This window comes from Petaurus breviceps, unplaced genomic scaffold, assembly GCF_028583685.1.
Source record: "Petaurus breviceps papuanus isolate PSGF00001 unplaced genomic scaffold, PetGlider_PUasm1.0 182, whole genome shotgun sequence".
In the NCBI taxonomy this organism is placed as follows: domain Eukaryota; kingdom Metazoa; phylum Chordata; class Mammalia; order Diprotodontia; family Petauridae; genus Petaurus; species Petaurus breviceps.
Genome location: NW_027185786.1, coordinates 1874454 through 1898922, shown reverse-complemented (window position 1 = coordinate 1898922; position 24469 = coordinate 1874454). Strand labels below are relative to the sequence as shown.

The window sequence follows — 24469 nt, the reverse complement described above, 5'->3', positions numbered from 1 at the left end:
GGAGAAGGGAGGGAGGAGAGGGAAGGGGAGAAGAGGAAGAGAAGGGAAGGGTAAGAAAGGAGCAGGGAGAGAAGAGGGAAGAGAGGATGGAGAAGGAAGGAAGAAGGGGATTCTTTTTTTAAAAAATAATTACCAATTTATTTATTTAGCTTTTTGGAGGGGGGGAGGGAGGGCTAATTGGGGTTAAGTGACTTGCCAAAGGTCACACAGCTAGTAATGTTAAGTGTCTGAGGCCATATTTGAACCCAGGTCCTCCTGACTCCAGGGCCAGTGCTCTATTCACTACACCACCTAGCCACCCCAAGAAGGAATTCTGACAGCAGTCTCTGATGGGGGAGTGCTGCTGAACAGTTAGACTATTCTCTGGGGACCCTGGCCCTGTGCACTGCTGACCCTGTTGGGGATGCTGACAAGGGGAATGGAAACTAATTGGTGGTACCAGGGTGGAGACTGACAAAGGGAGGCAGTGTGGTACAATGGAAAGACCATTTAATTTGGAGTCCAGACTGCAGCTTTGCCAGTTACTGCCAGTGTGAGATCTTGGGCAAGTTTCAAGTTCAGCTTCTTCATCTGGAAAACAGTGACAGGTGGTCCCCCATGGAGGAGAAGGGCCCTGGCTCTGGAATCGGAGGCCTGAACCCACCATGCTCCTTGCCTTAGTGATCTGGGACCCTCCCTAAGCCTGAGTTTTCTTCTTGGTAAAATATTGGGCTGGATGTCCTTGGAGGAAGTCCAGATCATGTCCTGTGTCTCCTCCTCAAGAAACCTCATCCATGGCTCCCTGTTGTTTGGAGGATGAAAACACAAAGTCTTCCTTGGCATTCAAAGCCCTTTATGATTTTGCTGTAGTCTGCCCTTCCAGTCTCATTACTCGTCACTCCCCTTTGAGGGGTCTGACTATCATCCAGTAAGACTGGCTGGCTTACCCACATTCCTGCAAGCCTTTGCCCAGGCCATCCTTCATACCCAAAATGTATTCCCTGCTTGCTTCTGCCCTCATGGAATTCCTAGCTTATGTCGAGGCCAAGCTCAGCCACCTATAGCAGGCCTTTCTTGGTCCACCATCCTCCCCTGTGGGCACTAAGCATATGTAATTCAATTCAACAAACATTTACTAGGCACCTACTCTTTGCAAGGCACTGTAGAGGAACAGACCAAAAAAACAAAACAGGCCGTGTTCTCAATTCCCTATTACATCATAGACAGGGGGCAGGAAACAAGCATTTATGAAGCGCCTACTTTGTTTGAGACACGACACATATGATCTCATTTGAGCCTCACAGCAACCCTGTAGATGCTATTACTATACCCATTTTACAGTTCAAGAAACAGGCTTAAGTTAGTGTCTGATGCTGTATTTGCATTCTGGTCCTCCTGACTCTGCATTATCTAGCTGCCCGTCAGAACAAACACAAAGTAAAACATTTTGGAAGGGGATGTGGAAATACTTAACGATATAACAAATGTCTGATACAAGATGAAGGTTATTTATTAGGTTCTTAGAAGAAAATTTAGAGAAGACAAGAGTCAATACACACACAGACACACACTCTCTCTCTCTCTCTGCCCCTCTGTCTCTCTCCCTCTTTCTCTTCTCTCTGTGTGTCTCCCTGTCTCTGTCTCTCTCTTTTGAAACCCTCAGCATCTAAGGAAATACAGGTGAATTTTCGGAACTAGGGAAAACTGCTCATGGGGAAGAAGAAAGATCTGTGTATATCTGTGGCTCTCCCAGCCTCAAGGAGATCTTGATAAGGGAGGCCCCCCTCTCCCCAGCCTGCCAAAGTCAAGGTCAGGCTGCCCTGAAGCAGGAGAGGGCTGACCTTGACCCATGGCCACAGAACTTGGAGTAAACAACTGGGTTGGAGTCAGCCTCACAATTTCTGCTTCCCAGATGGCTCAGCAGGAGTGAGAGCATGTCAGCTTTCCAGCAGATTAGGAAGGAAAAAAGGGAAATAAGTAAGTCTGGGCCATTGACCAACTTGCCAGAAGGAAAGTAAAATAATATTATTTTAATGTATTTTGCCTGATCTTTAGCAGGAGAGTGAACGTGTGTCTGTTAAGTTTTGATGCTTATTTGCAAACATTTAAGAAGAAGGCTTCTCCCAAGGATAGGGGGAGAGTGTGCAGTGTGTCTTTTGTTTTTTTTCTTAACTATGGAAGATAGAAATGCAGTTTATTTTCAAGGAAAAAAGTAGAAATATGGGGCACAGTATATATTTGGCTTAAAAAAAATACTATTTTAAATCAAACAATGTAATCTCCTGCATCTCTGTAATCTGGAGCTGTCTAGGAAATTTTTCACCCTGGGCAAAAACTGTTGGGGGGGTGGGGCATGGGGAGAGAAATGGGTGTGGTCAGACTGTCCTCTTCCCAGCCTGCAACCTGTCAGACTTGAGAAGGATGGCACAATCTGATAGGACCCCAGGGATGGTGGGGAGGGGAGAAGTGGTGCAATCCCCCCCACCCCCCCATACACAGTCACATTAGAATGTAAGCACCATGAGGCCTGGGACCGCTTAGAATCCCCATCCCTAGGCACACAATAATTGTTCCATGGATGCTTGCTGATGGATTTTTTTGGAGTTGGGTGCTTCTGAGCTCTTCCGGGTCTATTTGGGGAAGCCTAACCCCGTGGCATAGGGCATGTGCATCAGTAAAGCAAGTAAGGGGAATTCAGGATGCCATGGGGTAGAAAGGTACCCTCCCAGGGAGGAAGAGCCATGCTGCCCCCTCTCCAGTGTGAGCACAGTCCTGCTCTTCTCATGCTAATCGTGGTTCTGTAGAACCAGGGGCCATGGTTCCTTCTCATCCTGGTTTTCATCTTGCTGGGAAGCTGGCTCTGGACACTTCTGAAAGTCCTCTCTGAAGTGTTCTAACCCAACAGGGAAACTTCCTCGTTTGTCACCTTTTCATTGGTTCCTTTTGGGTCAGGTCAGATCCTTTGTTAGACTATCTCTGAAGAGAGGAAATGATACAAACAACTGGGATGATAGGCCTTGTGACAGAACAGGCCCACACTCGGGCTCAGATGCCAGCGGCTGTGAGTCATCATGGGGCCAAATGAGATAACCTACAGACAGCTTCAAGCTTCTGTCCTTGATATTCCTCTTATCCCAGACCTAGAATGTGAAGAGGCCACGTAGACCAACACCTTCGTTTTTACAGATGAGGAAACTGAGGCCCAGAGAAGTTCGGGGACTTCTCCAAGGTCACACCAATACTGTCATGTTAGCCAAAGCTATCAGCAGCTCACTTTTCCCTTGCTTTTTTCACAGATGGAACAGAAGAAGGTCAGGAGAATGGACAGCCCATTGTGGCTGACTTCCTCACAGGTATTGCATTCTTTCTTTCCATTTCTATCCATTGTGCTTCTCCCTAATCATCCTCTCTTCCTCAGTTAGGAAAGGTCCAGTAGAAAACACACAGAATCTGGAATCAGAGAAGTCAGAGGTTCAAATCACGACTTACTGCCTAGGTAACTGGGGCCAATCATTTTCAGTTCCTGGGTTATGTAAAATTAAGGTGTCGGCATAGATGGCCTTGAAGGTACCTACCTTCTTGATGTAATCTAGGATCCTGTGGATCCTATTGGCCACTTAAACTTCCTCGTCTGTAAAAATAAGGAAATTGGACTAGATAGCTGGGGAGATTCTGTATAGTTCTCCATCTGTGATCTATGATGAATTAGATCAAGGGTGGGGAACCTGTGGCGTTAAGGTCACATATGGCTTTCTAGGTCCTTAAGTGTGGCCTTTTGACTTAAGTATATGTTCTGTAAAATTTGGATTCGGTCCAAAGGCTGCACTTAGAGACCTAGAAAGCCACAGGTTAGACCATTCTCAAGCATGTACTACTCTGCACTGTTAGGGGCTAGTTTGGTCTCAAAACCTTCCTTGGAACTAAGACCCCAGAGAGACTCCTGGTGGGGCATGGATGCAGTGTAATAGCGAGTAGCCCTACTGAGTGGTAGAATGACTCCCTACCTGGGTTGGGAAACAGGAGACCTGTGTTCTAATGCTCTGCCAGTCAGGGGGTAACTGGTGGCTTAACCCCTTCAAGGCCTGGTCATTCTCTTCACCCCTTCCCTCTCTGATGGGCAGGATAGCCCCTGCTCCTTTTCCAGGGTAGGCACATCTCTCCTTGTCACCAAGGTGCAAAGGCAGGAGAGGTAGCCCAGTAGAGGGATGTTTGTGCTGTTATGTGAAGAATAGGCAAATCACATGCAAGATAATATGCCAATAAGCATGGTGGCAATGGGAAAGATCTGGAAAAAAAAGACCTGGGTTTTCTTATCTGGGAAAGGCAAGGGTTGGACCAGATGGCCTTTAAAGTTCCATCCGGCTCCAGACTAATGAGTCTCTCTGATGATGATTTAATATTTTCCTGTGTAACTAATACCCTGAGAAGTCCAATAACTGCAATATTGGTTTTTTTCTGCTGGGAAGGATTGGAGGGTTTTCACAAATACAAATTAAGTTAGCAGTTTGAATACAATGGAAGCTAGGAACTGGAGAGAAATTTGCCAAGTGATTATCCTGGACTTGAAGTAACCCAGGCTCAGAGATTTTCCTACTTTCTTTAAGGAGGAAAAAAAAAAGCCCACATTAGAACCAGTAGCAAAAGGGAAAGAAATAACTGAGACACAACCAATGGAAAAAACGTGTATTTGAAATCAGGGCCTGGGCTTGAATCATGGTTCTGCTATTTACTACCTGTGTGACCTTGGGCAAGTCACTCTGTGGGCCTCAATTTCCTTACCTGTAAAATTAGGGACAATGGGAGGGAGAAAAGATACTGGCTGGTTAATTGAAAACAGATTAATTTTTTTTAAAAAGAAATCAAATAAGGGCATTAGACTTGAGAGCCCCTAAGATACCTTCTAGTTCTGAACCTGTAAGTCAGTAAGAAAATAGCAGAATGAATCAGAGAAGGATCCCCACAGACCTTTTCTTTCACAGCATGGGGTGGGGTTGTTTGAGTAGTGCTTAGTCTGGTTTTGGGGGATACAGGACCCTGGCATCATAAGGCCACACCTGTGGCTTTCCTCCATCTGCCCATTGGTATGTGAAGCACAGCAGGTTAGCACTGATCTTCTCCCTTTTTTTTTTCCCTATAGAGGAAAGGAGCAGGCTTCATGAAACGATGTCACTCCTGGGATTGGAGACATACTGCAACAGGAAACTCAGCCTCCAGGATGCCAGACAGATCAGTTTTGACAGTATGAAGAACTGGGCACCCCAGGTGCCCACTGATTTACCTTGGAGCTTCCTGAGAAAGCTGTTGGCTCTCAACTCAGAAGTCAGAAACACTACCCTGCTATCGGACTTGCCCCAGGATGACAGGACAGGTGAGAAGGAAACACAGGTGGGTGAGCAGGAAATATACTGGGGTACCTCCGAGGACATTTATTCCCTCACTGAACTGGTGACGACCCCTGATGTGCCGCTGAATCCCCTGGACCTCCTCTGTGCGCTTCTCCTTTGCTCGGACAGTTTCCTACAGCAGGAATTGCTGGTCAAGATGTCTCTCTGCCAGTTTGCCCTCCCTGTAGTCCTGCCCGACTCAGAGAGCCAAAACCATACCTTCCTGCTGTGGGCCCTGCGGGGCGTGATGAGGACGTGGTGGTGGCAATCCCCAGGGGGGCCCAGGACTTCAAGGGAGGAGAGTTTGGTGCTCACGAGGGTCCCAATCATCTCCTTTGCACGCATGGACATTAGCAGCCACTCCAAGTCTCACCTCCTCAATGCCATCATGAGCCCCTCTCACCACCAGCCTCATGACTACTTCTGCCACCGGGAGATGCCATCAGCAGCCAATGCTCGAGAGATCTCAGATGGCTTGGTTGAGATGTCCTGGTACTCTCCCGGCAGCAGCAGCAAAGAGAACTCGGACGTCTTCCCAGAACCCGTCGCCTTTGCCAACTTGAGGGGTGAGATTGGGAGTCACTGGCAGCAATTTAAGCTTTTGACCGAGACATCGTCGGCTGTTTTCATATTAACCGACAACATCGGCCAAAAGGAGTATGAGCTGCTGTGCTCTCTGAGCGGGTCGACCACTCGGTATTACCTCATCCTTAGTCCCTACCGGGGCAAACGCAATGCCAACCTGAGGTTCCTGAATAAACTGGTGTCCGTCCTTCAAATCGACTACTCTCACGTCCTGGTGAAGGTCAGCAGCACAGACAGCAAACGCCTTGTCAAGAGGCTCCAGGCCATCGTGCTGAATGTCATCAAATCTGCAAGTAGGAAGGTGTCCCTGGAGGACATGGCAGAAACGGCTCGGACCCTGGGGCTAAAGGTGGATGAGGATTGTGAAGAGTGTCAGAAGGCAAGAGAGAGGGTGGAGAAGATCACGCAGGACATCCAGGATGTGGAGCTATATAAAAGGGAGAAGCTCCGCTTACAGGGGGACCCTTGGAGAAACATCGCTCAGGTAGAGAAGGAACTCTGCCGGCTGCAGAGGGCTGGGGACTCTTCTCCGGAGAAATACAAGTCAGAACTCAGGCAGCGGCTGCTGGCCCTAAGGACGCACCAGAATCGGTGCGAGCTGGGCTGGGGCATGCAGGAGTTTATCAAGGGCATTGCCAACCCTTCCCCAGTGGAGAAGCAGTTCTTCCTGGGGTGGATGAAACTGAAACTGGAGGAGATGGCCAGGCAGAGCCGGAGGCAGCACCCAGAGGCCCTCGCTACCCTGGGACCAAAGCACAGCCGGCCCGCAGAGCTCAGCGAGCAGCTCTGGCCCACTTCCTTGGGGGTAGAACACTTTTTGAGGGAGATGGGGCAGTTTTATGAGGCTGAATGCTACCTCGTGGAGGTGGGGAAGATGGCGGAGAGCCAAAAGCGGTTCACGCACTTTGTGGGCCTGGCCTCAGAGCTGGTCCTGAGTGGCTTTCCTCTGGAACTGATGGATCGAGGAACCTGCTGTGTTCCCTTGCGGTGGGTGACAGGCATCCTGAGGGAGCTTCATGCCCGGCTGGAGGGCAGACCCCGCCTGCTGGTGCTCTCGGTCCTGGGAGCAGAGGGCACGGGGAAATCCACTCTGCTCAACACCATGTTTGGGCTCCAGTTTGCCACCGGCAGGAGCTACAAACCCCATGGCACTTTCATGCAGCTCATTTCAGTGACTGAGGATTTTCGCCAGGACCTGGGCTGCGACTTCATTCTGGTGATTGACTCTGGGGGCTTGACAGGTGGGGCCGTAGCTGCCCGGGGGGAGAGGTATGAGCTGGAGGTATCTCTGGCCACTCTCGCTATGGGGCTCAGCAACATTACTGTGGTCAGCATGGCCGAAACAAAGGACACCCCTCTGGCCGCCCTCCATGCCTTTCTAAAGCTTGAAAAGTTGGGGCACGTTCCCAACTGTCAGCTTGTGTCCCAGGACCTCAGCGATGGACCAGTCCCCAGACCCAACCTGAGAGACAGGAAACAGCTGCTGAAACAACTAAATGACCTGAACAGGGCCGTAGCTGAGATGGAGAAGCAGGATGAGGAGCGGACCCTTTTGGAGACGGTCTTGTGTGACCCCGAGAAGCACATCTGGCACATCCCTCGCTTGTGGCATGGAGTGCCCCCCATGGCCCCCGTTAGCTCCGGCTACTGCGAGGCTGTCTTTGAGTTAAAGAGATGCCTTCTCGAGAATATCAGAAATGGAGTGTGTCATCAGCACAGAGACATTGTACACCTGGTAGAGCTGGTGGGGCGGCTGTGAAGGCAGAGAGCCCTGGAAAACGAGAGCTGTTGACCAAGCTGCTGGGAGGGACCTCTCCTCAAGGGGAATGAATGAAGAGGGAAGTGTGTGGTCCTGGAGAGACTTCCTGAAGAAAGAGCAGCTGGTGTCTGAACCTGCTTGAGGAGAGAGACACAGGAAAGAATAGATCAGAAGGTTTGCATCCTCCTAGGACCCGGTTCCGAGAACAAGGTATCCACCAAACCAGCTACTGCATTGACAAGCACAGGGAGAGAGAGAGTGAGCATTTTTATCAGGAATACAGAAAGTCTCCAATGTCACTGATCTGAGGACCCTGAAGGAAAGGACCCTGGGAAGGAAACACTCAAACAGTGATTTTCTTCTCTGGCTTGGTGTCATTCAAGGCTGCTCCCAGGTTGGCAGGCCCTTCATAAGGCCTAGTCCCCTCCATTTTGTCTCCTAGTGGAATGGCATGGTCCTCACCCAGGACAGCCCTGCCTGTCCTAGATGACTGTGAATGCCCAGGACAGGGAGTGGGAGGGTAGAGGGAATTGTGCAGAGAGAGCCCAGCATCCCCTCTCCTCAGGGAGGTTCATTCTCTTGTCTGGCCAAGGGGTTCAGCATGAATGATGTCCATGGCTAGAATGAACAGGATTGACATTTTCCTGATGCTGACATTTCTGCCAAGGGCCCAAGGGGTACAAAGCACTTTATTTATTGACTTCTCTGCTAATAATGATTGATAACAGGCAGGTTCTTCTTGTTTGTGCCTTAATTTTCCTATCTCCTAACTGAGGACCCGATGCCCACCTGATGTGTTAGGAGGATGAATGAGAGTATGTCTGTAAACTTGGAATACCTCAGAAAGTCACCATAAAAATGTCACACCTCACTGCTTTCTCAATAGCCAGGAGTCATTCTTTCCCCCAGGATGTGCATGGGATACTTGTGCTGTAGGAAGGGTTGCAAATGACCACGAGGGCCATCTGGGGAAAAAGGAAATGGGGAAAAAATGCTGAGACATCTTGGGCAAATTCCCAAGGCATGGGTAAAATTCTATTAATGTTTGTAAGAGGGTAAAGAAAACACTTTTCCACTTGATTCAACACAGGCATTGGTCCAGCCCTAAATCTATGACTGTGTGGGCACAGAAGAAGTTAGCATGGCTGAGGGGGCCAGCCCTGGATTCAGGAATGAATGAATGGGATGAACGCACGAACAAATGAATGAATGAAAAAGCCCTTATTAAGCCTTTACTATATGCCAAGAGCTCGAGAATAGAGAGAAAAATCAAGACAGTCCCTGCTCTCAAGAAGCTTCCACTCTAGTTGGGTTCAGGCCCTACCTGTGACCTGAATGAGCTCTGTGACCCTGAGTAAATCACCTGGTATCTCAGTGCCCCCACTTATATTTAAGAATGTAAGTGACCTGTCTGCATTGGTGAACCAATCAAACATTCAGTCAAGTGTTAAATGCCTACTATGCGCCAGGTACTGTGGTGAAGATACAAAAACAAAAACGAAGCAGTCCCTGCCTTCAAGGAGTCTGCATTCTAACTGGGTGGGGGGGGGGGGGTAAGAGCAACCAACACATACCCAGACAAGTCATTACAAATGCCAAGGGAGCATCCACTCTCCAAAATGGAAGAGATGTATTTTAATGGATCTATAACTTCAGCAGGGCAGGGGTAGGAAGGGGGTGTTTCCACTCCTTGTAAAGGCTGTGCTTCCTTCATACCCTCTCATTTGAGTCTGATCTGTCACCCGGTAGAGGCTTTCCCCTGATTTTTTTCATAGTCAATCAGTATTCAAGTGCCTACTATGTGCTGGGCACTAAGCTAAGCACTGGGGATATGAAGAGAGGCAGACTGTCCCTGCCCTCGGTGTGCTTACAATCTAACGGAGGTAATAGGTAAACAAATATGTGCAAACATGGTAGACACAGGATAAATGGGGAATATCAACAAAGGGAAGGGCCTAGAATCAGGAGGGGTTGGGGAAGGCTTGGGCTGTGCTAGGAAGCACACGGGGTGTCCGCCTGCGCGTTCTCATTCTTACTCTGTGATCAGCCCACCTCCTTTTCCATTTACACCTCATTTCAGTGATGTCCCTTCTGCTCCCTTTGACATTCAGGTCAGTCAGACCAAGCCTTTAAGGGCCTACTGTGTTCCAGGCGCGGTGCTGAGCTCTCGGGCTTGATCCCAAGATGCACTGTACGTACTTTCCCTCTGGTTACCGGTAATTTTGATTCTTCCAAAATATGATTTTATTAACATGACATGTCATATTAACATGACAGCATCACAAAGGGAATACTGGTATAAAAGAGGTGGATTTCCACCACAGTGAGTAGTTTGGGATCATAGAAAAGAAGCAGCCATTTCACAAATACAACCCAGCCCAATCTCCTCATGCTACTCAATTTCAGGTCCAGCCAGAATATACATATTGGTGGACTTCATTCAAAAAAGCATCTTCTAGGGATGGCTAGATGGCACAGTGAATAGAGCACCAGCCCTGGAGTCAGGAGGACCTGAATCCAAATCCAGCCTCAGACACTTAACACAAAACTAGCCATGTGACCTTGGGCAAGTCACTTAACCCCAAGTGCCCTACCTCCCCCTCTCCAAAAAAAAAAAAAAGCATCTTCTAAATGCCCAATATGTATCATGTCACTGGGCACTGGAAATACAAAGACAAAAAAGGATACAGCCCCTGCCCTCAGGGAGCTTACTTTCTACCGAGGGGAAGCAACAGGTACACAGATTAAGTCAATGCCAAAAGTATATCAAGTGAATACAAAATAATTTCCAGGGGGGAGAGTGGTGAGAAAGCACCAAGAAGCGGGGGAACTGGGGAAGGTCTCTTACAGGAGGTGGTCTAGAAGGAAACCAGAGATTTCAGAAGGAGGGAAGGTGTCCAAGGCATGGGGAACAAACTGTACAAAGTCATGCAGTCATGTACGCCTAGAATATCGCCTGCACGAAGGCGGGTAATGTGAGCCCAGACTGGAAAGCTCAGCTGAAGCCAGGTTCCACAGAGGTTTAAAGGCAGGCAGCTGGGCTTGTATTCTGTCCTGTGGGGGTCATACATTCCACCAGCCGGCGGACCCGACTGCTTGTCACGTCCTGGATACCTTACTTAGACGTCCCCTCTCCAGCTCGAGTTCTTTCCTACAGCTGGAATTGGGAGACTCTGTAGTGTTCTAGGGCTCCGCCATTAGTCCAATTAGTCTCCTGAAAATGGGAGCCCTTCTGTCCCATCTTTACTTTCACACCATTGACTGAGATGAAAAGGGCAGAGGATATTGGGTTCCACTGAGTCTTGTTGTTTTATTGATTTTTTTTTTAAAGAAGCAATTGAGCCAGTGGAACCAAATATGACCTGAAGTTCTCAAACAATGAGTCTCTCGCACATGCTGTAGAATTAAACAGGAATCAGTGACATATTCGGTTACAGAGATAGCTTTGTTCAGTGATCCGCTAAATACTAACACCAGCTGAAGTGGGAGAGATATACATGGCAGTAGATTTAGAGGCTGCAGGGCTTTTCAAAGACAACTAGTCCAACCCCCTCATTTTACAGGTAGGGAAACCAAGGCCCAATGAGGGGCAGTGATTTGCCCAAGGTCACACAATGAACAGAAGAGGCAGGTTTAGAAACCAGGTCCTCTGACTTCAAGAACTTTTCCTATTGTCCTATGATGCCTCATTTAAGGGAACCACCATTGTCGTGGAAGATGTCCCAAGCAAAGAACAATGAAAGGATTTCCCAGTTATGGTGAAGTTGTCTAAATTCTCCTATTTCCTGGGAAAAGCAAAACAATGGAATAATATATGGGTCTTGAAATCTAACAATTTATTTGAAAACACATTCGGTACCTGAAATGCCCACAGTCATACAAAATACATACTCAAAAAACCAAAAAGGCAACCCTCTTCCTGAGGCTGTCTTCTCCTTCCAACATTACTGGTTCCCCTTCAGGCTTCCCTGCCTGCCTGCCCATTCCTTGGCTATTCTCACTGCCTGAGTACCTAAATAACCCAAACACTTGGAGACCTGGCATCTCAACAATCCCAACAATTAGACAAACACGAGCCCATGATTAGTTCTAAGTGGAATGACTTTGTGAGGACGGCAGAACTCGCTTGTCCCCATGTCACTTCTCAGTGGTGGTGGTAGTGGGGGCTGTCAGCCAATCTCATCAAGCAATCTTGTATTGCCACCCCAAAGTTACAGTCTTACAGGACCTTAGATGAGGGTTGGAGAGGGCATTTGAGGCTGGCTAGTCCAATGCCCTTGTCTTCCAGATGAAGAAGGGAGAGCCAAATGAGTTGACATGCCCAGCCCCCAAGGTCACAAAGCCGAGTAAATGGCAGAGATGGGATCTTCAAGTTTCAAGTCCACTGCAGCCATGCAATCACATGGTTAGGATTTCACTTTCCCTTCCCATTCTCATTATCCAGCACTGCCTGCCTTTCTGGCCTCTGGAGACCTGCTTCAGGCAGGGAAGTCTCCTTGCTTCTACAGTGGACTCAGGCCCACCTATATTCTAAGAGCTTGTCTGGCCATTGCAAGGAAATAATACATAAAGATATCCGAGCTCGGACAATCGGAGGCTTGGTATTGAGCTCCTCTCACTGCTGGTGCCCTGAGCCTACGGATTAGATTCATTATAAAGATTCTGACCCCTTCCTGCTGGGGCAGGTGGCCCAATGGATAGAAGGCTAGGTCTGAGGTGAGAGAGACCTGAGTTCAAATCCAACTTCTCACACTTACTAGCTGTGTGACCCTACCAAAGTCAATCCTCATTTGCCTCAGTTTCCTCCTGTGTAAAATGAAGATAATAATAGCACCTACCTCCCAGGGCTGTTGTGAAGATCAAATGAGATAATAATTATAAAGTACAGTGCCTGGCTCATAGTAGGCACCACAGAAATGTTGGCTATTATTATAATAAATGTAAGTATTGAAGTGGCTAGGTGGTGCAGTAAATAGAGCACTGGCCCTGGAGTCAGGAGGACCTGAGTTCAAATCCGACCTCAGAAACTTAACACAAAAACTAGCTATGTGACCTCGGGCAAGTCACTTAACCCCAACTGCCCTCCAAAAAGAAAAAATATATAAGTATTATTATTTTTCCCTGCTTGGGTTCTGTTGCATCTGGTTCAGCTGACTAGTGTTGGGTTACATAAACCCAAGGCTGCCAGTGGGGCTTAGAAGGTATTAATCATTAAGAGTGTCATATATATGTTGTGAGTCCTCTCCCAACTCCCATTTATGGTGGCAAGCTGGGTCCCCAAAAGGAGCTTCAGAGTCCAAGGGTAGCCTTGACAGATTGGGAGCGTCCAGGGGGTCTACACTCCACTATCAGAGTTTGGGGCTTTTCTGAGCTTGCCTCTGTTGGTTATAACAACCAAGGGAGGTCTTGGCTGCAGTTGCTCCAATCGAGGCCTTTTAAGTAGGAACAGCTGAGGCTTCTCTGCTTGAGCTGGGCCCTGTAGGACCAGTCTCCCTGGATTTAAAAGGCTTTTCTGGTTTGGGATCAGGATCCTTCATTGTCGCCGTCCTCAGGCACTGGCACCTTCTTTGGGCAGCGTGGCAGCATTGTCTGGAAGGGAATTCCTTCCCTTGCACTCTCCTCCTGGCTGCCATTGTTCTCTGAGGGCTAGATCAGGTCCTTGATCCCTGCTTTCTGGCTGTCTGCTCTTCTTTTTGCCTCTTTATTTTTTTGGAGGGGGGAAGGCAGGGCAATTAGGGTTAAGTAACTTGCCCAAGGTCACACGCTAGTAAGTATTGAGTGTCTGAGACTGGATTTGAACTCAGGTCCTCCTGACTCTAGGACCAGTGCTCTATTCACTGAGCCACCTAGCCGCCCCTGCTATCTGCCCTTCTAACCTCCTGCCTGCCTCTGCTCTGGGGAATCCACTTGATCTTCCATGCCTTGGCCGCCAGAACTTGTGCCTGGCTCTAACTATTGGCACCTTCCTTGTGGACTGTGGCCAGGCCTCAGAGCCACAGTGGCCATTGATGTTCAGGCCCAACCCTAAAAGACAGCGTGATGCAGAAGACAGAGCATGGGACCCAGCATCAGGTTCAGTTTCAAATACTACTCCCTATATTTACTAGCTGTGTGACCACGGGAAAGCCACTTAATGTCTCCAAGTCTTGGTTTCCTCATCTGTAAAATGAGGGGACTGAACTAGATGCCCTCCAAGGTTCCTTCCAGCCAATGCTCCTTGCTTTTTTTTCCCCCTCAGTTCTCTTGACCCTACTTCTTTCCCTGGGTCTGATGGAAGGCTGACCCATTATCTCAGAGCTTGGCCCAACTCTCCTGGATCTCACCTTCCATGATCTAATAACCAAACACTGCCCTGCATCTGGATCTCTGGATTTCAGGGGTTTGATAAGGGGCCTCCATTCGCCATCTTCCTGTCATTGGGTCCCTTTGTCCTTATTTGAGCCAAAGAGTCTAAGACAAGCCCTAGAGCTATCTGAAACTGAAGCTGGAATGGACTTCCTCTCCTTGGAGTTCTACGAGAACGATCTGAACACCCTAGTGGATATATTATAATGGGGCTGCTTGGTCATTTTTCAATTGGACATAATTCTTCATGACCTCATTTGGAGTTTTCTTGGCAGAGATCCTAGAGTTGTTCTCCCGCCCATTTGACAGATGAGGAAACTGAGGCACACAGGGTTAAGTGACCTGCCCAGGGTCACACAGCTAGTCAGTGTCTGAGGCTGGATTTGAACTCAGACAGATGAGTCTTCCTGACTCCAGGGCCAGCACTCTGCTCTATGGCACCACCTAGCTGCCCATTATAATGGGTATTCCTTTCCTATATGGGTTGGACCAGATGGCTTCCTACTCTACAATCCTGTGATATCTTCTAATTTAGCTCCCTTCCTGAGTGATCACCAGTCTTAACTTATGTGTGGCCACTGAACACCAATGACTGGAGGAAAGAGTGAGGCTGGTTTCTTTGTACAGCCTCGCCTCACTTAAATCCGATTCACTTGCAAGTCAAGACATCATCCTCCTGATATCATTGGTCCTCTTCGAGAAAGAAGGCCAAACAACAGTAGCATTACCTGGCCTGTGGAACCTTCTGTTTCCAAAATTCCAGAAGCCTGGATGTCAGAGCTCTGCAGGGAAGTTTCTTACCATGTTTCTTACCCTCCTTCAAAGCCAGAAGGGTTCCCTGAACTCCAGGGTCCAAGAACACCTAGAGTCCCCAGATCGGAAACAATCCACCCTGAAACAATGGAAGCCCATCGTGGCTTCTGAAGGGCATCAGAAACCTTCCTCTATTGACTCTCCAAGTCCCAGAAGTCTTCAAGTATTGGTCCCCCTCACAACTGGTAAGCTTCCACTCTTTTCTAGCAGTCTCCTCTCAGTCTTTGGAGCTGGGCCCTCCTCGGCTACCTGAACCCCTAATGCTAGCCTTAGATCTCAAAAACCTCTTTGGATTGTTGACGGTTTGTCTAGGAAAACTCTTCTCCCTGGGCCCCAGAAAAGAGTTTCTGATAACTCCTGAACTCTACAGACCTGTGATTGCTTAAACTTGGGCTGTCCGTATTCCCTCAGTCACAGAAGTTTTCTTCTTAGCAGTTAGGAGCCACAATGGGTAGAATGCTCATCTTTAGCCAGGAGGACTTGAGTTCAAATCCTATCTCAGACACTTGTTAACAGTGTGACTTGCCCAAAGTCACATAAGTAGGAAATGTCAAAGTTAAGATTTGAACTTGGGTCCTTGGATACCAAATCCATTGATTTTTCCACTCATCCATTCACCATCAATGCTTAGACTGTCATGGTTAAAACCGAAAGTCTTACAATGCAATAGATGAACAAGGTCATGGTGAGGTAGATGTCCTGCCCCCTCTTTCCCTGAGGTCAACTTCCATGGGACAGCAGGAAGGGAACAAATATCATGGTACCACTTTGTGCATCCTACAAAGGTTTCCCAGGATGATGGGAAAGCTCCAGGCGTACTATTCAATTTCAAACGGTCCAGGTGGCCCCAGAGAAAACTGGACTCGGGCTCAGGTCATCTTGCCTCTATCCATAGCTACAGGAAAATCTCATAACTGACCTAGCTTCTCAGGCATTCGCCAAAGCTAGTTTCACAATCAATCAATGAATAATATTTATTTATCACAATAAACTTTGTCGGGGGCAAGAGGAATCTCTTGAGGCTGGGGTCAGGAAAACCTGAGTCACAGGAGCTGGGTTCAAATTTTAACTCTGTTTCTTACGTATATAACCTTGAATTATGCTTACCCTCTCTAGGCTTTAGTTGCTTGTCTAGAAAATGAAGGGGTTCAATGAAATGACCTCTAAGCTGTCCTCTGCCAACTCCACATCTTATACTCCTGGGTTCAAGCCAAGTCCCTTATACTTATTAACAGTATACTAGGATTTATTTTTGAAGAACAGAGGAATTTCCCTTACTGAGACCCTATTGAATTTATAGATCTTTCTTGTACCTACATGCTTCATAATTGTTTGTTTGTTTGTAGTTTTGAGAAGGGTCTGTTGTATCCAAAAAAATAAAAGTAGCTATAGCCACCAGATGGAGATGACCAGTAAGGTTTGGTAGAGACACTGAAAATTAAGCCTCTGCCCTCATCTCCTTGGAAATGTGCCGGTCATTACTGGCCATGTGTGACCACACCTATTCTTTTCTCCCTCGGATGACTATGTGGTTAGTCACCCCCATCCTCAACTCTCAGTTTACAGGATATAGGGAAAAAAGGTGGCTGGAGGAAGAGAGGTGTGGGAACAACTGCTCTGATAGCCCCAGTCTTGATGCAGAAGGCAAAAGACGGTTCTTTACCTTGTTTTCAAAGGAGGGAGGCAAGGGAGGTGAATCTAACTTAGCCCTGTTTTTAGGAAGTTTATCAAAATGACAAATCAAAATCTTTGAAATCTTGAATACTTTGCTCGGGGCCCCCAATAAAGGAAAACTCAGACATTTTAGCCAGAGGTTTAAATCTCTGTCCTGTGATCCATATATTCTCGACTCTTCATTCATTCCTCCATTGCAATTTCTCTACAGAGCACCAACCGAGAATATACACACATCGAAACAGGTCAGATTTTAAAATGAGTCGGCCTTGAAAAATGCTTCTTTAAATAGTAAAACTTGAAAGGAGACAAGCCTCTGGATTATACATATGCCCTCTTTGTCAGAAAGGAAGAAAAATGGCCTCCCTGACAGCCTGAATTTGTAGCGATGGGAAGCTTCCCCAATGCTAGGATCCTAATCAGTCACTCAATAAACATTTAGTAAGTAAGTACCAACTACGTGCCAAGAACTGGGATAAACACTTGTAGGCAGATAGAAGGAAAGGCAAAAGACAGTCCCTGCCCTCAAAGAGCTCACAATCTAACGGGGAGACAAGAAGCAAACAACGATGTACAAGCAAGCTATACATAGGACAAATAGGAAATGATTAAAAGAGGGAAAGCACTAGAATTAAGAGGGGTTGGGAGAGGCTTCCTGTGAAGGTAGGACTTGAAGGAAGCCAGGAGGGAGAAATGAGGAGGAGAGCATTCTGGTCACCGGTAGAAGAACAGCAAGGAGGCTAGTGGCACTGAGTTGAAAAATACATAGGTAAGGATAAGGCATAAAAGGGGGATATTCTCCCCATTTACATGTAAGGAAACTGAGGCTCAAGGTTATACAAGTGGGGAATGTTGGAAGGATTCATTCATTCAACAAGCAACTATTAAACGATTGTTATTAAGGGGCCAGTCCAGGTGCCCAGTGCAAGAGACACAAAGACAAAACAATGAAATGGTTCCTGCCCTCAGGGAACTTCCATTCCACGGGTCTCCTAACACTAAGTCTGGTAAGTTTTCTACCATCCCACACACACAGTGAGGGAGAAGGCAAATGGTATAAAATGTCTTATATGTAAAAAAAAGTCACTCAGGGAAGAAAGTGAAGACAGAAAGGGAACTGAGGTGTGAGCAAGGGCTAAGAAAGCCCAGGGAGTGACCAGAATTCTAAATTGGGGGAAAAAAAGGCAACTGGGAAGATTTTTCTGGAGAAGGCTCAAAGTTTAAAAAAAGAAATGCTGGGGCAGGTAGGAGGTGAAGTCAATAGAACACCGGGCCCTGGAGTCAGGAGGACCTACAATCAAAATTCAAACTTGACCTTGGGCAAGTCACTTTAACCCCAATTGCCCTGCCTTCCCACCTGCAAAAAAATAAGAAAAGAAAAAGAATAATATGACAATATCGCAGATTCAAAGATTTTCCTCCTTCCTAAGCAGTGAGGTGGTGCAATAGATAAAATACTGGGTCAGGAGTCAGGAAGACCGGAGTTCAAATTTGACCTCAGACTTTTGCTAGCTATGTGGCCTTGGGCAAATCTCTTAAACGAGGCTGTCTGCCTCAGTTTCCTCTACTGTAAAACAAGTATAATGACAGCACCAACCTTCCAGAGTTGTTGTAAGGATCAAATGAGATATTTTGTCAAGCACTTAGCAGGGCACACAGTGGGGCTTAATAAATGTTTGCTGACCCGCTGAAGAGCCAGGAGAGTGACTTGTCTCAAGACCAATTCTGTCTGAATCTCCATCAAAAAAGATGAAAAGAGGAAGATAACAATAATACCTACAGTGGACAAGCCTGGAGTCAGGAAGACTTCCTGATTTCAAATCCAGTCTGACACTGTGTGACCTTGGGCAAGTCAATTCACCTGCTTTGCCTCAGTTTCCTCATCTGTAAAATGAGCTGGAAAAGGAAATGGCAAACCACTCCAGTATCTTTGCCAAGAAAATCCCAAATGGGCTCACAAAGTTAGACACTACAGAACAACAACCATTTCCTAAAGGAATTTACCACATTAAAAAAAATCTTAAAATGTGTTCACTTCTTTTACCTTTTGCTGAATGCTTTAGATAAAAGTGTCCAGTTATCTTCATTTTTTCCTCCTCTTATAGAGATTCTTGGGGATTAATAACGGTAGCAATGCCTTTTGTCAATTTTGCAAGGGGGAGGACCTCATAGAATCATAAAATTTGAGCCAGAAGCAATCTTTTTTTTTTTAAATAGATAAGGGAAGTCAGGGTCCAGGAGCGTGGTCACCTCCCTAACGTTACAAGCTGGTTGGTGGAAAAACTGGGCCAGCCCCCAAGCATCCTGGGCTCCAAGCTCAATGCTCTGGTTTCTACACGAGGATGACCAGCAGGGGGTGTTAGGGAGCAAAATCTGGCTGTGCCAGGACTTTTTTTTTTTTTTAACTTCCTCCTTCCCCATAAGAAAGGGACAAAGCCAATTGTCTCCAGATCTTAATTTTCTCCTTGCTGGGGCCCAGGGCAGTACCTTTCCTTTGGCCCTTTCTCTGTCCTGCTTTTCTCTCAGAGGAGAGATTGGTCTAAAATGCCTGAGTATAAGACCCCAGGCTCTAATGACAATAACCTACTGACTATTGCCTGGTGTCACATTCGTCTGGGTATGCATGAGTCTCTCCTGCCATTTTAGGAGCTTATAAAATTATTAATAAAATGACAACCATAAGATCTCAACGTTAGCTTGTGGAATCCCCAGTAAGGGGGGAACCTTAATGTTTTGGCTAGAAATGTAGCAAGGTACCTGCCACATTGTAACCACTTAAATCTTTTCTGGGTGTTTCCAGCTAGTCATTGGCATCCTGCATTTTTGCCTTCCCCAGCTTGAAATTAATACATAGATATGTAGCACAAAGCTGTTATGATCAATTATAGAAATTGATCGTAAATTATAACAGATAAAACTCGGGAGTAAACAAACCGATGTAAGACAAAAGGGGAAGAGGCAGGACTGAAACCCTTCCCATCATTCCTCAGTTCTTAAAGGGGGCAGCAGCTTTGATCTGAATTCTTTGTTCCATAGAGCAAAAGCCCGGCCTGAAAAATTCCCTCCAGGGCCAAAATTAGGGCGTCTTGCTGGCCCTGCTGCTCCCACTGAAAGACCCTTCCCTCAATGCTCCAACACAGACCAGCTAGATCAAACTTCCTGCAGGATTGAAGTCTGCCCCTCCCTTCCCACCCCACTTTAAAACCCACCCCAATCCCAGTCTCCCTTTGGACCTGGGAGAACACTGTCTCTTCTGGACTACAGACCCCAGTATTCCAGCCTCTCAACCCCCCATTCTAATCTAAAGGGAAATCAGTCTGATCTCAAAGGAACAATATCCAAACGCCCAGTTCCACTAGGAATCTCCCTCCTCATTGGGGTTAGGCCAACATTCCTCCTGAAGAAGGGGCTCACCATTCTGGAACATCCTGGGAGGGAGAGGAAGAGTCATGGAAGCCTTACACCAGGAGAACTGGACAGAACTTGAGACATCCTCCTCCCTCTGTCCAGTGGGCTCCATTATTTCTAATATTCCTGCTGGCTGTAAAGCCTGTACTCCTATGATCCAGAACCCAGACTTCAGACTAAGAACCTCAGGCCTAGAAAGGAGGAATTTTTTGCTGAAAGTAGCATCGTTATTAATTGGCAACCCCAAGTCCTGTGTTTTTCCCTGGAGTCTGTTCGGCTTAATGGAAGCTTCCTCATTTGTAAAATGGGCCACCTGAATATTTGCATTACCCACATCACTAGGTTGTGGGGAAAGCACTTTATTAACCTTTATTTTTATTCAGTCATTCAGTTAGCTCTCACTCTTATGACCTGAGCCATGGGATTTTCTTGGCAATGACACTGGAGTTTTTTTCCATTTCCTTCTCCAGTGTGTCCCCATTTTACAGATGAGGAACTGAGGCAAATAGGGTCACATGGCTGGTCAGTGTCTGAGGCTGGCTTTGAACTCAGCTCTCCCTAACTCCAGGCTTGGTGCTCTATCCACCGAGCTATCCTTATAAGTCTCAAAGTGGCAGAAAAAAAAAATGAGCTTTCATCATCATCAGTTATTATTATTATAACCTCTATAGGAAACAGAAAATCACAATGGACAGAGAATCGGGAAGACCCAGCTCCAGCCTCTTAACACCTTTAGACTGGATGACTGCTGGTAACTCTGTGCCTACAAATTGCAGGAAGGCGCCTCAAGGTTTGAAGTATGTGGGGAGGGAGAAGGGAAGGGGGTGGGGTCCTTCCTGGCTCGGTGGGTAATGCTCTAAGACCCGCCCTGGCAGAGATAGCACCCTGTCGAAAATTCCAGACTCGATCAGATGCAGGTCAAGTTATCGCTTTGCAAACTGCAAGTCTCTGGGCCAATGGGAAGCATTAGAAAGTAGCCTTCTTAAGAATAAGCAGAGGCTGTTCCATGCATTTCCGTAGCATTGTAAGGTTCGCAAAATGCTTCACAATTCTCCTTCGACCCCTATAACCACCCTGGGAAGTGGGTGCTGCTATTATACCCATTTCACGGATGAGGAAACTGAGGCAGGCAGAAATAAAACGTCTTGCCGAAGAGTCACACTGCTGGATTTAAACTCGTGTCTTCCTAGCCGCCTAGCTGGCTGCAACATTGTATCCCTGGCACTAGCACATACCTAGTGGGCAATAATTTACTGGTTATCTCCTGGGTCAGATTAGAGATGGAGAAAGCTTTGAACTGGTCGGGATGTGGCTCAAGTAACATTTGACCTCAGGACTAGTAGCCCGGGCGACGTCTATCTCTTCCACAAAGCAAAACTCACTTTGCAACACATAAGAGCGGTATGTAAATAATAGCTCTTATTATTGTCCGGGCCTGGGGTGGACCTCCCCCGTTACGTCATACTAAAAGCCACGCCCACTTCCCCATATCCTCTAGCGCAAACGTTCCTCCCTTTGGATTCCGGGAGATAGAATGACCCGCCTCTATCCCCCCTCCATTCTGTGGCAATTGGTCTCGACCGCCTTTGGCCTCTCGCTGACACTAGACCGTACCACTCTCACTTTCAAAGATGAGGAAGGACGTTTCATTAAGCTCTAAATTGAGAGGTTTCAGGTTACTGTAGTCGTTCCTCTCAGCAAGCTGCCCTCCTTTATAGGATTTCCCCCTTCTCGAAACATTGCTTGCTCCTTACCAGCCCCGAACCGGGAACGGTGGCTCTTTCCCACAGGGTTTATTCCCCCCCATCCACTTGGTATAGCCCCAGCGTCCTCCTCGCCTCCCGCCCCCAGCCGTCTGATGCCCGTCCCAAGATGGCGACACCCTTGTGCTGCGGCCGGTTCGGCCTGCGGGTGAGTGGAGCGGCGCGAGGAACTGCGCGAGGGGCGCGTAGCCCCTGGCGTCCTGCCCCTCACCTTTCTTCTCTCTTCCCACCCCAGGTGGCCGTCGCTGGGGCCCCAGAGCTGCTGTCCGCCTGCCGCAGCGTCCACACCACGGCTGTTTGCTGTAAGGTGAGGCGAAGGAAGAGGGGAGCGCGAGTGGGGGCTGGGGGAAGGAAAGGGGCGGGCCCCTGGGGGCAGTGGTCTCGTGGGAAGAGGGCGGGGATTCAGCGCCTTTGGAGAGGAGGGGCGTGTGCTGGGGGGCGGGGTGCCCACGCAGGGAGGGGCGCGAGTGGGGGCGGGTCGTGGGGGCTCCAGTTCGTGACGTTGATCTCTCCCCAGAACCGAGCGGCGCGGGTCCGAGTGGGGAAGGGCGACAAGCCGGTGACCTACGAGCAAGCCCACCCCCCTCACTACATTGCCCACCGCAAGGGCTGGCTGTCCCTGCATACGAGTAAGTGGGAACCCCCCCCCAGAGGATGTCACTGGGGAGGAGGTGGGGTTCCGCCCCCCCCACGGTCTCTCCCTCTAACCCCCCTATTCCTTCCATGACGCCTCCCCCAAAGATACCCCAACAAACCATGATTCCCTCAGCAGGACAAAGGCGGTGGAGACCGCGTCCTGGCCTCTCGTGCTCCCCAGCCCATACACGGGTGGGGGGGTTGGGGGGTGGCGGCATCTCATTTTGGCCGAGACGTGGGAGTCGCACCACCCCCCAGGTGGTCCGTGGGCGCTCAGGGTCCCTCGTCCTCAGGTAACCTGGACGGAGAGGAGGGGGCTGCGGAGAGGACCGTGGAGGACGTGTTCCTTCGAAAGTTCTTGTACGGCACCTTCCCAGGCTGCCTGGCCGACGAAGTGGTCATTAAACGCCAGGCCAACCAGCTGGTCATCTGCATGGTGCTGCTGCAGCGCCTGCCGCCCACCAAGGTCTACTTCCTGGTGGGTTACAGCGAGGCACTGCTGTCCGCCTTCTACAAGTGCCCTGTGCGGCTGATCCTGCAGACGGTGCCCAGCAAAGCCATCTACAAGTACATCTAGGGCCCTTGCCCAGCCCTGGACACTGCAGGCTGGGGATCTGACCTCGGGACCGTGGACTTGGGCATCGCTGCTGTTGGAGAAAGCCTCCCTGTCAAGAGAACAGTGGTCTTCAAAGTAGGGATCGGCTGTTTCTTGTCAAATTCCTGTGTATAATAAAGCTTTTTGTTTCTGGTATGTTCTTGTCTTAAAGGAAGAGGTCTGGTCCTTTTAGATGAGCCTGAATCGAGGGGCGTACCTTAGGTTTACTGCGTTCTAGCATTGATGATACAGATTGAAAATGGAGCCAGTCCCTGTTTTGGAGAAGAGAGCAAATACAGAAGGGTCTGGTGGTCCCGAGGGTGCAGCTGCAATGCCGACCCCGGTGGGTCATATGGTCAGACCTGAGGGGTGTGGAGAGCACAAAGAAGGGGCAGATGGTGATGGTCAGGCACCGGGAGGGGCCTCATCCCCAAGGACTAAGGATTAGCTGTGAATATGGTTAAACGTTTGGAAGAACAATAGGTTTTAAGTGATAACCCCTTGAAGCCTCCTGGATCACCGGGCATTCTTTATCTTGTAGATTTAAAACCATGCCGACCCCTCATTTAACTGATGAAGAAATTGTGGTCACAGACGAGTATTAATAGCTGAGCCAGTGGCTCTTTTTCTAAACATTGTTAGCATTTTTTCCACTGTATTGTGCATTCTCTAACAGCTTAGATTACACTGTCTTTCCTTCATCTCTCCGAATGTCCACCTCCCTCTCCTTTGTCTGCCCTGTCTGTTGCTTTGTCCCACATCTCTGTCTTTGTCTCTCTCGGAGGCTGAGTGAATGTGAGGTGAAGGACATGGTTCCTTTCTAAGCTCCTCTCATATTAAAAAAAAGGGTCCTCTCCATTTAACTGTCCATCATTGGAATATTCTTTAGTTGGTAGGAAATGGAGGGAGATGGCTACTCACTTCCTACAGGATAGAAACTACAATAGTCATTAGGGAAGGGGTCAGTCACTTCCACAGTCATTCTCTAAACTGCTGGATCTGGAATGTGGTCATTTCCTCTAGAGAGGCACTGGGTGTGGTCCAGTGGAAGGAGGGTTAGCTTTGGAGGCTGGAGCTGAATTTGAATCCACATTCTTCGGCTTAACTTACTGTGTGTCCTTGGGCAAAGTGTTTCCTTTTCTGGGTCTCAGTTTCCCCCATTTCCAAGATGGGAGAGTTGGCTATGTGACCTCTCAGATCCCTTTCAGCTCCAAATTTGTGACTATAATCTTGGGAAAGTCAGTCAACACGATCAGCTGTGAAAATGGGAATAATAACACGTGTGTTACCTATTTTGTGAGGCAATCATTATACATTTTTAAAGAGATCTTATAACCAATGTGAGCTGATGAACATCCTTTGTCCAAGAACTTCGGTGTGTGGTAATGTATTGTTTTTGTCTCATGTCCATATACTTAGCAGTGAATTACAGTGAAGGATTGGGGTTGATTTAGAGTGGGAAATGCCCAATGTGGTGACTGTTAGAAAAGTCTGAGGCATATAAAGGTTAAACAACCTGCCCAGGGCA

General features: G+C 48.0%; 2 protein-coding genes across 2 annotated transcripts in view; both read left to right on the top strand.

Moving 5' to 3' along the window:
• The window catches only part of URGCP (upregulator of cell proliferation), a 44871-nt gene extending 35454 nt beyond the window's left edge, over positions 1 to 9417 (top strand). Inside the window, 2 exon segments of the mRNA XM_069087564.1 lie at positions 3276 to 3332; positions 5117 to 9417. Of these exon segments, the coding sequence (XP_068943665.1) occupies positions 3276 to 3332; positions 5117 to 7707 (2648 nt within the window). The 3' untranslated portion in view covers positions 7708 to 9417.
• Positions 9418 to 21727: 12310 nt separating this feature from the next.
• MRPS24 (mitochondrial ribosomal protein S24) lies at positions 21728 to 23097 on the top strand. Its single transcript, XM_069087563.1, has 4 exons — positions 21728 to 21858; positions 21946 to 22017; positions 22228 to 22339; positions 22640 to 23097. The coding sequence occupies exons 1-4, from the start codon at positions 21820 to 21822 to the stop codon at positions 22921 to 22923; spliced, it is 507 nt and encodes a 168-aa protein (XP_068943664.1). The 5' UTR covers positions 21728 to 21819; the 3' UTR covers positions 22924 to 23097.
• Positions 23098 to 24469: the final 1372 nt, after the last annotated feature.